A 15,647-nucleotide genomic window follows, 5' to 3' on the forward strand; every position below is an offset into this window, starting at 1 on the left:
ATGACAAGATGTGGTCTAAAAATGGAGAGGGAGAAAGAGAGACACAGAGAGAATGTGGAATGTACACTTCTCCACGACACACTAATACATATGCTACATAACTCTCTCACAGGATGACCACAACACATAACATAAAACTCTCTTTCTACACTTACATATGGCTGTGGATTTTCTTTTTACAACTGTACACAAATTGGGAGCATTGGGAGCACTGTAATAAATTGTTCGGCTTTGTGCAGGAAATTAAAACGTGTAGGACTCATTTACAGTGTCATAAATAATTTCACGTAACATTAGGCACAAGAAATAACAACATTCTCACCTAACACAGTGGAGGGGAATGATAAAACTCTCTGTTCGCGCCGGGACTGGACATCAACAACCCTTCTCCCGAACCTCCCTCTGTGATCCTGTCTCCGTGAACCCCTGACACACACACATGAATAAATAACAACTCTCTATGGTCTGTGCTCCCCAATCATGTCCGTGTTGATCTTGAAGTAGACGTAAGGGTAATACTCGCTGGTGTTGAAGCCCAGGCCTGGAATATCGACGGTCTGATGGAGAAAACAAAAAATGAAAGTTAGGACACATACCTGATTTCTTGACACTGAAAACTAAACGTAAAGACAGGGTGGAGGGAAGCAAGCTAGCCACTGGGGCCCAACACACACCTCTCCCACGCCCCCGGTGGCCGAGGAGTCCAGGTGGCTGTACAGCTGGTTCAGGATGTCCCTCAGCCTCTTGATGTTCTTCTTGTGAGGGTGGATCAGAATGGCCTGGAAGTTCACCGGCAGCCCGTACCTTCAGGGTGGAAAAAAGCATCATTCTCTTTCAGAACCACCCCAGAAAAAGCCGTCCTCTGTCTTCTGTGACACCACAAGTATGCCAAGAGCTGAAGTGTCCAGTAGTGAGGAACCTTTGTAGGAATTCATTTACAAGCATCTTTATATAAGTACTGTTTAGTTTTTCATGACAGAAATAGAATGGTAGTGATGGTGTGCGCCTTGTTGTGGCTACCCCTGTTTCCGAGGATAATGGCCTGGTACATAGATAGACAGACAAATAGAATGAGTGCTCCGAGCCTCACCTGAGCACAGACTCCACGAACACTCTGATGGCCTTGACGTGGATCCAGCAGATGAAGCACTCGCTGAAGTTCACCTTGAGCCAGCGCACCAGAGGACCCTGAGGGGGGAAACACAGCCATTAGCCTCCGTCTTGCTTTGAGTTGTGGAGAGAAAACAAGATCCACACTACACTTAAACTTAAAGAATCAACAAAAAGACACTAGCAAAACAAGATAAAACAACATAAGCACAAAATATAAATAAAAGAAACAGTTAAAAGGCAAAAAATATATATAGCATTTTAGAAGAGGATGGAACAAGTGACTGAATAACATGAATGAAAGGCTGATTAGAATTTGATGTGAATGAGGTCAGTAAGTTTTTTGCTCTATATGTTACTTTATGTTGTATGCACTTGTTCAATAATTTTTGGAGGAGTCCCACAAGAGGCTAAGAGTATATAGGACTTACAAAGTATCTCTTCTTGTCATTGATCAGTTTGGAAAGTTCGTTCTTGCCTGCAGTCAGCTCCTCCTCATTGTAGGTGAAATCTCTGACGATAAACCTGTGGACAGTAATCAAATGACACACACCAGGCATGACGGGTGAGACAGGAGACCCCCACCGACAAATATCCTAATGAATGACCCAAACACTGTAACTGGATTGACAAAAAAAATACTAATGATCATTCTAGCAAGGAAGAGAATGGAGCTGAAAGAAATGACTGCTGAGAGAAGGTTCTATATTTTAACATACTTTTTCTCTGGATGGACATAAAAAAATATTCATGATCATTCAAGAGAGGAGGAGAACGGAGCTAAAAGAAATGACTAAGACAAGGTTCCATATTCTCTACATACTTGTTCTCCCTGGCGTGGAGCTTGTACTCGTCCACCACCTTGTTGAAGAGGGTGACGGTGTAGAGTCCGTGGTCATGGTCCTCGAAGATGAGGCGGGACGAGCGCGGCACCACCATGTCCGCCAGGTTCTCGTACTTGGCATGCCAGTCATGGTAGAAGGCTCTGAAGGGAAGGAGACAATGGTAACAAGTGTTGTGGAAGGGCTGGGTGTGTCCTACTTGACTAACTAACTAATGGGAAGCGTACACTTGGGGTGGGTCGCTTCAATCACTTGCCGCCTATACTCCCGCGAGTCCCCCGAGTCCTACTTAGTACAAGTGTGAATAACTTGAAATGTTTTTGTTTGGCATCACAATGAATCTTTTACTCTTAGTCTGTATCTGGCTAGAGGACCACAAATTTTTTTCAAGGAACAGAACCACTTCAAGGAAAAAAATAAATAAATAAAAATCCACAAAGACATGCTCCTATAAAAGAACAGATTAGACCTGAGTAAGTGGTTTTATTACCTTCAATGAAAAGGTGATGAACCAACTCAACATCTCTTACTTACCTACAATGAAAAAAATAAATGACAAATATAAGATAAACTATCAATAGCCAGAATGAATTGGGTAAATAAAACGTTCAAAGGTCACACAAACAGGCTTTCCTGACTATCGTGGCGAGGCATGGCTTGGCTTACTTGGGCACCACCACCAGGAGGGTCACCAGGTACTCGCTGTTCTGCACAAAGTCCTCCTTCTTCACCAGGTCACCCATGTTGCGGGTCAGCAGGCTGCCACTGTGGGGGAACACAAGTAGAGTGGTGGTCACTGCACATGTTCAGTTTAGATAATAGAGAACAGAGGCCAAAGAAACCCTGCAACTCCATCCATAGGCAACAGAACCTGATAAAATGAGCAATATAAGGAAAAGTTGGAAAGTTTTGTTTAGTCGGCACAACATCTGTGGTCATATGCCAGAGAGAGACAGAAGGGGAAGGAATTATAGGAGAAAGGAACAGATCCCAGGAGACGGGACACAACCCCCGATTAATACCTGGTACCCATTCACTGCTGGGTGGACAGGGGCGTAGGGTATCGGAAAAGCCGCCCAAATTTTTCCACTCCACCCGGGAATCGAACCCAGGCTCTCTCGGTTGTGAGCCGAGTGTGCTAACCACTGCATCACGAAGCCCCTAGCAATATAAGGATAATATTTTGTTACTATTACGGTAAAAATGGGAGGGTTATCTATCTAGTGCAGCTTTATGGTAACAGTGCTTGTGGCCAGGCTACCCACGTCTGCTTCCTCTCCATGTTGGCGAGGTTGGACTTGAGGTTGTTGTAGTTGGCAGACTTGGACTTGAGGTCGTGCTCAATCTGGGTGACCTGGTTGTTAATGGAGTCCACAATGCCGCGAAGGGACTGCTTGATGGGAAACTTTGCCATCTCCCACTGGAAGCGTGTCAGATAGGTGGCCAAATCCACTGCACAAGTAAAGAGAAGAAACTGCATTATTTACATACCTCTGGGAATTTACAACTTTCTCCTACTTAACATTCAAGCAGTGTACACTTACTATGATCACATATAAATCAAACACAGTTATCCTCATGGACCGGAACTCCTCAGAAATAAGGTTTGCTAAAGATGACATCACTCTAAGCCTCAAGCTATTCCTCCCTCATCCTTACTCTGGTTGGCCAGCAGGTTTTCAGAAAGCTTGTCACGCTGGTCCTCAAGCACCTCGCCAAGGTAGGCGGCCATCTTGCGGGTCACACCCTCCACATACGTGTCCAGCTTGGCCAGGTCATCGCTCAGCCCCACCAGCTGGTCCAGCGTGCCAACCTAAAGCACACACACACATCCTATGTACATACATACACATATACTTATACCCACCTCAAAAATTCAGAAGAAACTAACATGTGTAGATGTGAGAATAATTACTGTATTAACCCGTGGGCTTCGGCTATGGGAAAGCCGAGAAGTGGCCGAGAAACGACAAAATTACACTGCATTTTGAGACTAAGAAAACAGCATGGAACGTACATCAGAGTACTAATCTCTTAACCATAAAGCCGTTAAAAATATTTACTTCTACTCAAACTCCATTTTTGGGGTGATGGTGTTTGTTACAAAATAAATAGTCTCGTGACGCTTGGCATCAAGCCGAGAGTCGCTTGTTGTCTACTATAGAGAATTTGACAAGTGATTACTGTATGGATGGCTAATTCAGTATGCCATGAACTTACAGCACCACCTATGACAAAAAAGCCCACCTCAATATCACTCACCCACCACAATGACCCAGGGCATTCATTCATGGTGGGTTGCGCTATGCCACCACCGCCTACAATTAGCTCGAATTAGGGGTTTTATGGCGAGCCCTTTTTAGGGTCCACCGTACCACAGCCACGACTCGTGAAAGCCCTGAAAAGGGTCTGCCGACGTTCTTGGGTTAAGAAAAAAATTAAATATGTGGAGGAAAAATATTGAGGATGCTGAGGAAAAGAAACAGTTTCCAGAAGCCAGACATCAGAGACAACTCAAGACATAAGGATAATTAAGGTTAGGCTTAAGTTCCTTTACAAACCCAGACAAAAAAGAAAGCAGTGATAAAAGTAGAGAAAAAAATGTTAATGAGCACTAATATAACAGTAATGCATTATATTATACAACTCTCCTGGAATTCAAAAAGGTTGGGAATAAAGACATAAATAAATGAAAAATTCCTAATCCCTGACCTTGTGATCTCACTACTTATAGGAATAACATTCTCTGCCCTAACACAGTATCAGGAAGGTGCATCTCTCTAACCTTGAGGTCTGGGAGGTGGAACTTATGGTTGGAGGACACCTGGTTCTGGACAGCCGTGAGGTTGTTCATCTTCTCCCATGTCTGCTGGCAGGTCTTGTCCCCAGGGGCAGAGATGAGCCAGTACTCCGTTGGTGCCATGATGACGCCTTTCACTGCAAACCTGACAATAGGAAGCTTTTAGCACTTTTCAAAGACAAGTGCAATTGATAAAGGAAGATAAAGGGGAGGTTTAACATTTTTCAAGGAGGACAAGTGCAATGAGTGAAGGAAGACAAGGGAACAGACTCACCAATAAGTTCCGCAGGTTTCCTAATGATCTAACTAGATCCTGTTGCCCGCCTTCGTTGTTATCTGTTGTATGTGATTGTCATACCTACTTTTGAAAGAGTTTACTGAAGGAGCACTCACAACATGATCTGGTAACTTGTTCCAGTCATTAGTAACTCGATGAGTAAATGAGTTCCTTGTCTTCGTTTTGTTGTACCTTTCTTTGAATATCTGCTTTGAGTGCCCCCTAAGGTTTGTGGTAGATAATCTAAAGAAATTAGCATTTTTCAAGGACATGTATATAGCTAATGAAGGGAGAAAGACAAGGGAAGAGAATTAGCGTTTTTTGAGGAGGACAAATACAATGAGAAGGATGGAAGGCATGAGATTTTAGCAATTTTCAAGGAGGACAAGTGCAATGAGAGGGATGGAAGACTGTCCTCCAACTGTCTCTATCAAGTGGTTCCTCTTTAACACAGAGAGAGGTGAGGTCTTGCTCTTTGTTAATACCAAAGAAAACACATAATTTTGTAAACATCGGGCTCCATCTTTCTATCACATGCTTTTTCTTCTTTAACCCCTTCACTACGGCCGGGCCAAAACAGCGCCCTGCGCCGTATCCGAAATCACCGCGCGCGCCAAATTTTAAATGTCACTATTGAATATAACAAGTTTTCAGCCATAAACTCAACATAATCATCATGTATTATATATGAAAACATGCAGAATTAAATGGTGCACCTAAAGAAACATAAATTAATTGATAATGTTGGGATGTAAGCATAAATATATAGATAAATTAACTCATATATTGGCTAAAGCGAGCCAGGACGCAGTATGTGCGTCCTCGGATATGGTACAGGGCACACAAGGACGCAGTATACGTGTCCTCATGTTGAAGGGGTCAACAGAGAGAACAGCGAGGTCTTAGTCTTTATTAATACGAAAGAAAACCCATAACTTTGTATGAATTGGGCTCTACCTTCACACGCACACCTTGGCTACAGAAAACACCAGCTACTGGGTTGTTCAGGACATGTCAGGTGTAGGTGTGCTTGGGTAAGGCTTTGCAACACCTCCCAAATGACTATGTATCTAGAATGTATTTTGGGGAGCTGATGCTTAAGCAAATTTTTCTCTTACTTTCCACAGGTGTCATACTACTTTTATTTTCATTTAGTTCACACAATTCACACTTAAAAACAATAGCTAATCCTTCAACGGGTATGGTTAAAGAAGGGTCACATTCTCCACGTCCAAAGAAAGTGTGAAGAAGTTCTTGTAGAGAGCATAGATGGTTAGAACGGTGGGGTGTGAGAGGGAGAAGGAGAGGGACAGAGAGAGCTAGATTGGGCTGAATGAAAGGGAGAGAGTGAGAACAAGATAGGCCTGATTGAGAGAGAGAAAGAGATAGAGAGAACTAGATCAGGCTGAACAAGAGGGAGAGGGAGAGAAAACTAGACAGAGTTGAACAGGAAGGAGAGGGAGAGAGAACTAGACAGGGCTGAATGAGAGGGAGTGGGAGAGGGAGAGAGAGAACTAGATAGGGATGAATGTGAGGGAGTAGCAAAGGGAGAGCTGAGAAGGGTGAAGGGCAGCACCTCTATCTCTTTTTTCAGCGGTTGTGGAAGAGTGGCGAATCAAAAGCTAACCAAACCCAGACATCGCATCAATAAGAAGAATCTGTTTTTCTCCTCAAGAGTTGTGGACCCCTGGAATAAACTACCAGAAGGAGTCATCAACAGTACCAGCACAAACCCTTTTAATATATACATAATAACAATGACTGGCATGTGGAAAGCCTTAAATGAGAAGAGGCACCCCGCTATGACAACTAGCTCCCTTGTTTCTTAACCCCTTAACTGCGGATTTCCTACAAGAAGACATCACCAAGCTACAGGAATGGAACAAAATGTGGCTGCTACAAATACAATTCAATGAAGAAAAAGTAGTCATGCACCTTGGGAGTACCACATGGGAAACACTCCACTATCCACCACAGAGGCAGAGAAAGACCTGGGAGTATACATATGTTACCAGGCTACCAGTGAAAGCCAAATCTGTGCCAATCGCAGCGGACGGGTTAAGAGAAGAGGCATTCCATTATGACCACTAGCTCCCTTGCCTCTTAACCCAGTAGCTACAGGGATCATGTTTCTTAACCCTTTCAATACGATGACGCCTACGTAGGCGTCATGAAGCCCCAGTAGCATATACGATGACGCCTACGTAGGCGTCATATTTCTATTCTGTTTCTTCTTCTATTGAGTTGTCCCGTACTTTGTGTTGGTTACTAAGTAAAGACGCCGTATGCTGTCCTTGAAATCCTATTGCTCCTCCCACCATCCTTGTTCCCACCAATCACAAAAAATGAGCTACAGTATGCACCGCCTTCTTCCTGCCTTGTGTCTAAAATTAGGAAGTCTTATTGGCTGTCTCTCTCTCTCTCTCAGACACCGAGGCGCCGACCAATGTTGCCAGATTGTCGTACTCGGCCTCCTGTCTGCCAATTTCTGACCCCAAAATCTGCCTCCTCGACCCCAATAATTGCCTTCATATACAGTTATCATTAGAATGGTTAATTATTGGTGTGTTTTGGCAATAGTTATGGCTCAGAAACCGGTAAATACGAAGCTACGAGTATGATAATCTGGCAACGGTGGCGCCGACACCATCACATCTCGCCCACCTCTCTCTCTCTCTCTCTCGCTGATAATTTCTCGACATTCTTCATCCTCTACACAATCATCTGCTTTCTCTATTTCTTTCCCCCTTGCCCCTTTCTCCCCTTTCTTTATTTCACTTTTTTTTTATTTCGCGTTGACGCAATTTATATTATGCATAGCAGGTATATGTTGACTCGTCGTGTATGCTGCTTTGCAAATACGGGATACATGTAATGAGGGCTTTCAGCAGCATAATATACGGAGGCGACAAGCAAATACATGCCGGCTCAGGTTTCCCGCACGCTATCGCGCGCAGCCGAGCACACCGTATATCAGCCAGGCGGACTTTTTGAACATCCCGCGCGAAGGGGTTAATGGTCCCTCTAAGTGAGAAAAATGAGAAAAAATCATCACTCACACAAACCATTTCATAATATATATCAACGCATTTGTGATCAGTTTATGCATTATCTATTTTGGGGGGTTTAAGCTATATCATGGCAAAAATTTGGCCTGTCGCTGGTACACGGTAAAACCACAAATTTGGCCCATTGCTACTACCGGGTTAAGAAATCACTAGGTAAGCAATCCGGATTAAGCAACAATTAAGGAGACTCCCAACCAAGACCAAAACAACCTCTTCGGCAACCACTCAAACCCCAAGTCAGGATGAACTCTTTAGGGGTCAGGGATGATGATAATGTAGGTTAAGGTTATGAAGGCAGATCAGGTCAAGTGGTCCTCCTCATCCTGCTGTTACAAGAGGCTAGATAATTGATTTTTCCATAGACAAGAGGCTCAGGAGTTAACACATGGAATTCTATAGGGGTCAGGGGGAGGATATTAATGTAGGTTAAGGTTATGAAGTCATCAGGTCAAGTGGTCCTCCTCATCCTGCTGGTCTTATAAGTCTGATAATTAACTCCTTACGGTTACGGTTATAAAGTCAGGTCAGGTCAAGTGGTCCTCCTCATCCTGCTGGTCTTATAAGTCTGATATGTAATTGATTCGTCTGTACACAAGAAGCTCAGGAGTTTAGGGGTCGAGGGATGATGATAATTTAGGTTAAGGTTGAAAAAGTCAGATCAGGTCAGGGGGTCGACATCCTCCTGCTGGTCCTGTGAGTTTGATAATTGATTCCACTTTACACATGAAGCTCAGGAGTTACCAGGTGCAATATTTATGCCTTGACAAGCTGCCTGGGGGCGATATTAATATAGGTCAAGGCAATGAAGTCAGACCAGGTCGCGGGTTCCTTATTCTCCTGCCGGTCTCATGAGTCTGATAATTGATTCCACTTTACACACGAAGTTCAGGAATTACCCGGTGCAATGAATATACCTTGACAAGCTGCCTGGGGGTGATATTAATATAGGTTAAGGCAATGAAGTCAGATCAGGTCACGGGTTCCTCATTCTCCTGCCGGTCTCATGAGTCTGATAATTGATTCCACTTTACACACGAAGTTCAGGAATTACCAGGTGCAATGAATATGCCTTGACAAGCTGCCTGGGGATGATAATAATGTAGGTTAAGGCTATGAAGTCTGATCAAGTCAAGGGGTCTTCATCTTCCTGCTGGTCTTATATGCCTATTAATTGATTCCTCCGCACACAATAAGCTCAGGAGTCACCAGGTGCAATATACATACCTTGACAAGCTGCCTGGGGATGATATTAATATGAAATCAGATCAGGTCATGGGGTCATCATCCTCCTGCTGGTCTAATATGCCTAATAACTGACTCCTCCTTACACAAGAGGCTCAGGAATTACCAGGTGCAATATATATGCCTTGACAAGCTGCCTGCACTACAAAACCATGGAGAAAAACAAATTAATGGCACTTCAACACAACATCGTCTCTGGAAAACTCTCTCCTGGCGGCTGTCCTTGTGGTGCTCGGGGACAAAAACGTGCCTGGGGGATAGATAAAGCCTCATTCTCCCCCCTGGCAAGCTGTGAGGGCCGGGGTTCACCTTTACCTGGGGGAATATGAGGCAGAACGAGGTGCAGGGGTGCGGGGTGACAGCTCGCGAGTGTTCGATCGTCACATGATCCAGCAGAGCCCCCTGGTGCCCTGACGTCACGGCCCTCACGCCACTCACATTTACGGGGATTGTGGCTTTATAAGAGGCACACTGCTGACTAAACCCCCGTAAAACAAATGATATGTAGCTTAGCGATGGTTTGGTATGGCTGCTAGAAGGGGGTGACTCGTGAGTGCGTTGAAATTAGACTAAATGTAACTGTTTTGTGACCCCTGAGAAAAGGAGGTAAACAAAGGGTGCTCGTGAGGGGGTGATTCTGACGTGCTGAGCGAGTGATTCTGAGTGCTGACTTGACGCTGAGGGGGTGATTCTGACGTGCTGAGTGAGTGATTCTGAGTGCTGACTTGACGCTGAGGGGGTGATTCTGACGTGCTGAGTGAGTGATTCTGAGTGCTGCCTGGACGTGCTGAGGGGGTGATTCTGACGTGCTGAATGAGTGATTCTGAGTGCTGACTTTTTAACATATGTTAAATTGCCTGCAGTACATCTTTGATTCAGCCTGTCTGTCTCTGCGCGTCCACAGGTGGCCCTCCTGAAGATGTTTTCCTCTCGAAGAAGGCGAGAAGGTGGCTTCGGGCTGCTGCTTTTGGCGCATCAGCTGCATAACGTTGGCCTGGAGAATGTGGGGCCGGTCACTCTGCTCACCATACTGGGCCAGGTGATGGCAGCGCAGGGCCATACCTTCATCATTGTGTTTTGGGCTCTGTCCTTTACCTCTCAGCTTGCATGTGTCTCCATATACACTCATTCTGAAACTTATTGTAATATTTTCTGCAAAAAAAATTGGTTTCATTTATCACTTGATAGCTCAGATAGTATGCTTTTTGTATCCCAACTATCAAATGTTTCAGAAATGGAAAGAGACTACTAATTTATTCTTAAATTTTTGACAATGTAGAAAAATAAATATTTTACTGAACAACTATTCAATCATGAGTATACTTATCTTATCAACAGACTCTGCTGTTTATGGGCATCATCAATGCCCCTTGGAATAAGTATGATGTCTGTATCAGCGGACAGGCAATTCTCCACCACAGGAAGTATAAACATCTCTTCCTGTCAGCCATAGAACACGCCGACGACATGCACCTCTACTACAACATGGTGTCCTTCCTCATCAAGGGAAGGACCTTAGAGCAGAGGTGAGGGGGTACTCTTTACATACTCATACACTGATGAATGTAGTATTTTGTTGTTAATAAATAACCTGACTTCTTACTTGTAATAATGTCATTGAGATGGGACATTTATGTATTTTGTTTTACTGATATACATATATACTTTGATATGTTAATCTTATATTTTTATATTGATTCTAACACTGACTAATATTTTTTTTCAGATTTGGCTCAGTAAAATTCATTATCCTTCTAGTGGTTTTCACTTTATCAACAAGTCTGACTTATGTTGGACTTTCTTGGTTAGCAGCAGAATTCTTTGAAGATTATTCATACATGAAAACCTGTGCTATTGGATTTTCAGGTGAGTAGTAGCATTCCCAGGAAACATACAGCATATCCTTTATCAAGTGTTTGTAGATATGTAGCTGTATTTGTGAATAACTGATGCTAGGTCTCTGTGGTGGAGAACCAGAATTTATTACCAGACAAGAGGGAGCTGGCGGCAAGGCTTCATGCAGTGCCAGGCAGGACGGGAAGGCTCGGTATGGCCCCGTTAATTTCCTTATGCTTCAGATCACCTATACAAAACACTTTCATACTTCAGTTTCTTTTAGCAATCATACTGTTACTGAGCTAAGAATAATACAGAAAATAGATGTATCACTGGAAACTGCCTACTCCTTAGTGATATTATTTTTTAATCAAAATATTCTATCTCTAAACAAAAATAACCTTTTTTTTATAATTGTGTGCCTTCAAAATTCAAATTATATTTTTATTTTTTGCCATTGTTCACTTCCCTGTCAAGGTTAGAAAATTACATACATTCATCACACTGATATTTCTACGTCCAGGTGTGATTTTTGCCTTGAAGGTGTTAACCACGCATTATGAAAGGAGAGCAAACAGACAAGTATATGGGATCTACGTGCCATCTGGCTATGCAGTGTGGGTTGAGCTTGTGATAATCCACCTCCTTGTCCCCAATGCATCCTTCGTTGGACACTTGGCAGGTGGGGCCCCTCATACCACGTCCAGGTCCATGTAAATGTTGACCCCAGAAACTTGGTCTTAAAAAATATAAAAGAAAACAGAAAAAGACATTCATGAGTGTATACAGTAGATATGTGATGTTTTCTCAGCTGATGCTTTTTTATTAATCTGACAGGCATACTGGTTGGTCTTGCATATATTCATGGGCCCCTGAGTTCCCTCATTGATGCCATGTGGTGCACTGTGAGCGATCGTCCCTACAGGCAGTCCTATACCTATGCTCACGGCACAACAAGAGGTGATCATGCTGTATTTGTACTTGGCATAACTGATATGTTTTTTTTTCCCTTTTATTTTACTGCTTCTTTGGTATTGTTTGCTCATCATGCATATCCCAAGGTTTCTTTTCCCCCATTTTCATTTCCTAGCTCAGAAACTCCTGTTATTTCTCTCAATATTCTACTGGCTGTGTTATTATAGGACTCATTATCACAATATATAATAGTTGTTGATTCCTTGCTTTGTTACAGGCTACACCCTGCATTGAATCTTGCCGACCAGGTAAAGGAGCTAAGGAATTTGAAGACATAAATGGTACCTGAGGCATTGTATTCCATTATGGAAAGACCTTGAGTTATTAGAATTAAGAATAATGTTAGCTCTTTAAAAAATGTAATTATGATCTCAAAATTTTCTATGTTCAAAGTTTAGTTTTGCTGGCTGTGTTTAGGACCAGCTTCCTGATACAGGTAACTCTCAATTTACGCGAGTATTGTATCCTTGAAGAGGTTGAGTAAATCAAACAAGAGGTAGGTTTGTATCGAAAAATAATTCAGTGGAGAGAGAGAGAGAGAGAGAGAGAAATATCCATATCACCGAGATATCCACTCAGGCACTCAGTCTCAGCCTCACTCGTGTGAGGAAGAAATGAGGGACACCATGAGCGACTGGCTAGTACTGGTACCGGTACCGTAACGTATAGCTGGTACCGTTAGTACCGGTACCTGTCCACCCCTATTGTTGAGTAGCGTGGCAGGCTGGGTACTGTATTGTTGTTCAAGTGGCGTGCGGGAAGAACTGAGCTTAGTTGTGTGGCTGCAGCGCCGTGTGAGTCCTGTTGCATGAGACATCTGGTGGCCACTCCATAAAATATCACATATAAGTGAAAAAATGTGTAAATTAAGCATTTATTTGGGTTTTGGACCCCGCGTTATTTCAAAAATGCGTAAACCAAACTCGCGTAAATCGAGTTACCTTTATTCTCATGCCCACATTTGTGAAGTTTAACCCCTTCAACACGAGGATGCGTATACTGGATCCTTGCATACCCCGTACCATATCTGAGGACGCACATATTGCGTCCTGGCTCGCTTTTACCTATATATGAGTTATTTTATCTATATATTTATGCTTACATTTCAAAATTATCATATAATTTATGTTTCTTTATGTGGACTATTTAATTCTGCATGTTTTCATATATAATACATGATGATTATGTTGAGTTTATGGCTGAAAACTTGTTATATTCAATAGTGACATTTGAAATTTGGCACGTGCGGCGATCTCGGATATGGCGCAGGGCACTGTTTTGGCCCGGTCATAGTGAAGGGGTTAAAACCATTGGTGTGTGTTGTGTTTACACATGTTTACCTTCCCTGGGCCCAGTGACTGTGCTGGTTAAAACTGTTGGAGTGTGTTGCGCTTACTCATGTTTCCCTTCCCTGGGCTCGGTAGCTGTGCTGGTGCTGTGATGGCTGTGTTGGAGAGTGTCCATTGTGCCTGTGATAATGATGGCTTGTTCAATGTCTTCATGGGAAACTACTGTGTTCATAGGAGCTCCACACACTGCAGAGTGGCTGCCGGTAATTTCATCGCTGCTTTAGTCATAAGGCGAATAAGAAAAAAATGTAAGCTCAGTATGACTTTTTTATTTAAAGTAATCAACATTATCACAGACAGATGCCACATAACTATTTTGATATATAAAATGGGCCACAGTCATATTCTATTACACCATTGTCTTTTTGTAAGAACCATTAGAACCATACTGATGGATAAGTGTCTTGGTATGTTATAATATTATACTGTGATATAATGCTGACAGATTTGTGGTGGTGCGGGACTCCTCCTGACACACTGCTTTTTGTAACAGCCGTTAGAACTCTAATGATGTACAAATGTCCAAGCACATTTTTTTTTACTTAATATTACACTGTGATGTAACACTGACATATAGGTATTCTTGTCCCAATATTAGTGTTGATCCCAATCATTTATTATAAAAACTTGTACCTGCATGAGAGTTGTGACACAAACCTAGATAATGTTCAGCTCTAAGAGCATGTTATATGCATCAGCCTGGTGCAAGCCATAGTAGGCTGACACTTGTGCAGCAGGCCAACCAATAAGCTATATTTCCATACATCCTGCAGGCTGATCCAAGACTGGTGATATAGTACATACGTGCTGCTACTCTCTATGTCTGTTACGTTCTCTCTGAAGACAACATTTTGTCAAAATTTTTGAGTATATAGTGCTCCTACTTCAGCCCGAGTTTCCCTGCCACCTTTTTCACACGTGGTTATATCAATCAAATAATTACAAACCACACTTAACTCAGTACTGAGAGGAATGAGAGGGCCGATGAGGGGTAAACTAATTTCACCTCATTCTTGCAGCAGGAGGCTCCTCTAGGAAGTTGTTCCACACAAAAGGAATCCTTTTAGTGACTTGGCACTGGAGGTGTAAAGTCTCGATAGTCATGAGTGAAATAGCTGTGAGAGTTGCATACCCAAAGTCTCTTAATATAACAAGTTAATGCAGAATGAGCAAAAGTTGATACATCCCTCAAAGAGTAATGTACAAAGCTAGAGGAGGGTCAAGAGTAGGAAGATTTCTCCATTTATAAAACACTGAGAGGTAACTGCTGTGACTTCAAGTTGTACATTTAAAATCAGTATGAGATTCATCACTCCTCAAACCTTTAGTATTTCCACGAGAAACTGGTGGGTGGGGTAGTGGTGGGTGAGGGGTCAGCCCCGCCCCGCACCCTGCCACACACTCTCAACACCTCTCACTTCCTCTCATATGTCAGCTATTTACTACCTTTAAATGAATTTTATTAAATAATTGGATAATCCAGTAAGGTCATATAGTGTTAAGATTGTTTCTTTTTAGGATAATAACAAAGATTTTGTAAAAATACTACGACACTTGACAACGTTGTATTCCAACGTTGTCAAGTGTCCTGGGATTTATTAAAACTTTTTGTTATTATCTTAAAAACGAAACAATCTTAACACTATGACCTTACTGGATTATCCAATTATTTAATTAAATTCATTTAAGGTAGTAAATAGCTGACATATGAGAGGAAGTGAGAGTGTGGTAGGGTGGCTGACCCTCACCCACTACCCACTACCCCACACCCGCCAGTTTCTCGTGGAAATACTATAGCAATGATGAAATTCTCATGTTTATGGCACAACACAAAAGTGAAATATCATCGGTAAAAAAGTTAACACAAAACGTTCATAAACACCCTGATAAGTTTTTAAATGAACTTAATTTCGTGGAAAAATTGTGTTGTTAATTTCACATAATTTGATATAATATTCTCATAAGGAATAATGCTAATTGGTACAGTTGTTTTCTGTGAGCAATTTGCTCACTAATAAGTTACTGAAACACATTCGATGAGTAAAAACAAAAGCAACTGAAAATAATCCAATACAGATTCAAGACTTGTCAATGTCCTCTTACATGTAGAAACATGTGGGTGTGCTGTATCCTTTGCTAGACATGTGC

At 42.5% G+C, this 15,647-nt stretch overlaps 2 protein-coding genes across 4 annotated transcripts; one reads left to right on the plus strand and one right to left on the minus strand.

The window, feature by feature from the left end:
- Window positions 1-48: 48 nt before the first annotated feature.
- Window positions 49-9,806, minus strand: LOC126996061 (V-type proton ATPase subunit C-like). The gene is made up of 10 exons (XM_050856119.1): window positions 9,655-9,806; window positions 4,738-4,897; window positions 3,612-3,765; window positions 3,218-3,404; window positions 2,619-2,717; window positions 1,934-2,095; window positions 1,542-1,635; window positions 1,091-1,188; window positions 675-804; window positions 49-557 (listed from the first exon to the last, which is right to left on the minus strand). The coding sequence occupies exons 2-10, from the start codon at window positions 4,873-4,875 to the stop codon at window positions 459-461; spliced, it is 1,161 nt and encodes a 386-aa protein (XP_050712076.1). The 5' UTR covers window positions 4,876-4,897; window positions 9,655-9,806; the 3' UTR covers window positions 49-458.
- A 137-nt stretch (window positions 9,807-9,943) lies between these two features.
- On the plus strand, window positions 9,944-14,387 carry LOC126996062 (rhomboid-related protein 4-like). Of its 3 annotated transcripts, XM_050856122.1 has the most exons (8): window positions 9,944-10,042; window positions 10,244-10,378; window positions 10,678-10,865; window positions 11,066-11,205; window positions 11,699-11,857; window positions 12,013-12,135; window positions 12,368-12,398; window positions 13,575-14,387. In XM_050856122.1, the coding sequence occupies exons 2-7, from the start codon at window positions 10,259-10,261 to the stop codon at window positions 12,382-12,384; spliced, it is 747 nt and encodes a 248-aa protein (XP_050712079.1). In that variant the 5' UTR covers window positions 9,944-10,042; window positions 10,244-10,258; the 3' UTR covers window positions 12,385-12,398; window positions 13,575-14,387. The 3 variants fall into 3 exon arrangements, with proteins under 3 accessions (XP_050712079.1, XP_050712077.1, XP_050712078.1); XM_050856120.1 differs by having other exon boundaries at window positions 9,962-10,096; window positions 12,368-14,387; XM_050856121.1 differs by having other exon boundaries at window positions 10,003-10,152; window positions 12,368-14,387.
- Window positions 14,388-15,647: the final 1,260 nt, after the last annotated feature.

This window comes from Eriocheir sinensis, chromosome 9 (assembly GCF_024679095.1).
Source record: "Eriocheir sinensis breed Jianghai 21 chromosome 9, ASM2467909v1, whole genome shotgun sequence".
Classification (NCBI taxonomy): Eukaryota; Metazoa; Arthropoda; class Malacostraca; order Decapoda; family Varunidae; genus Eriocheir; species Eriocheir sinensis.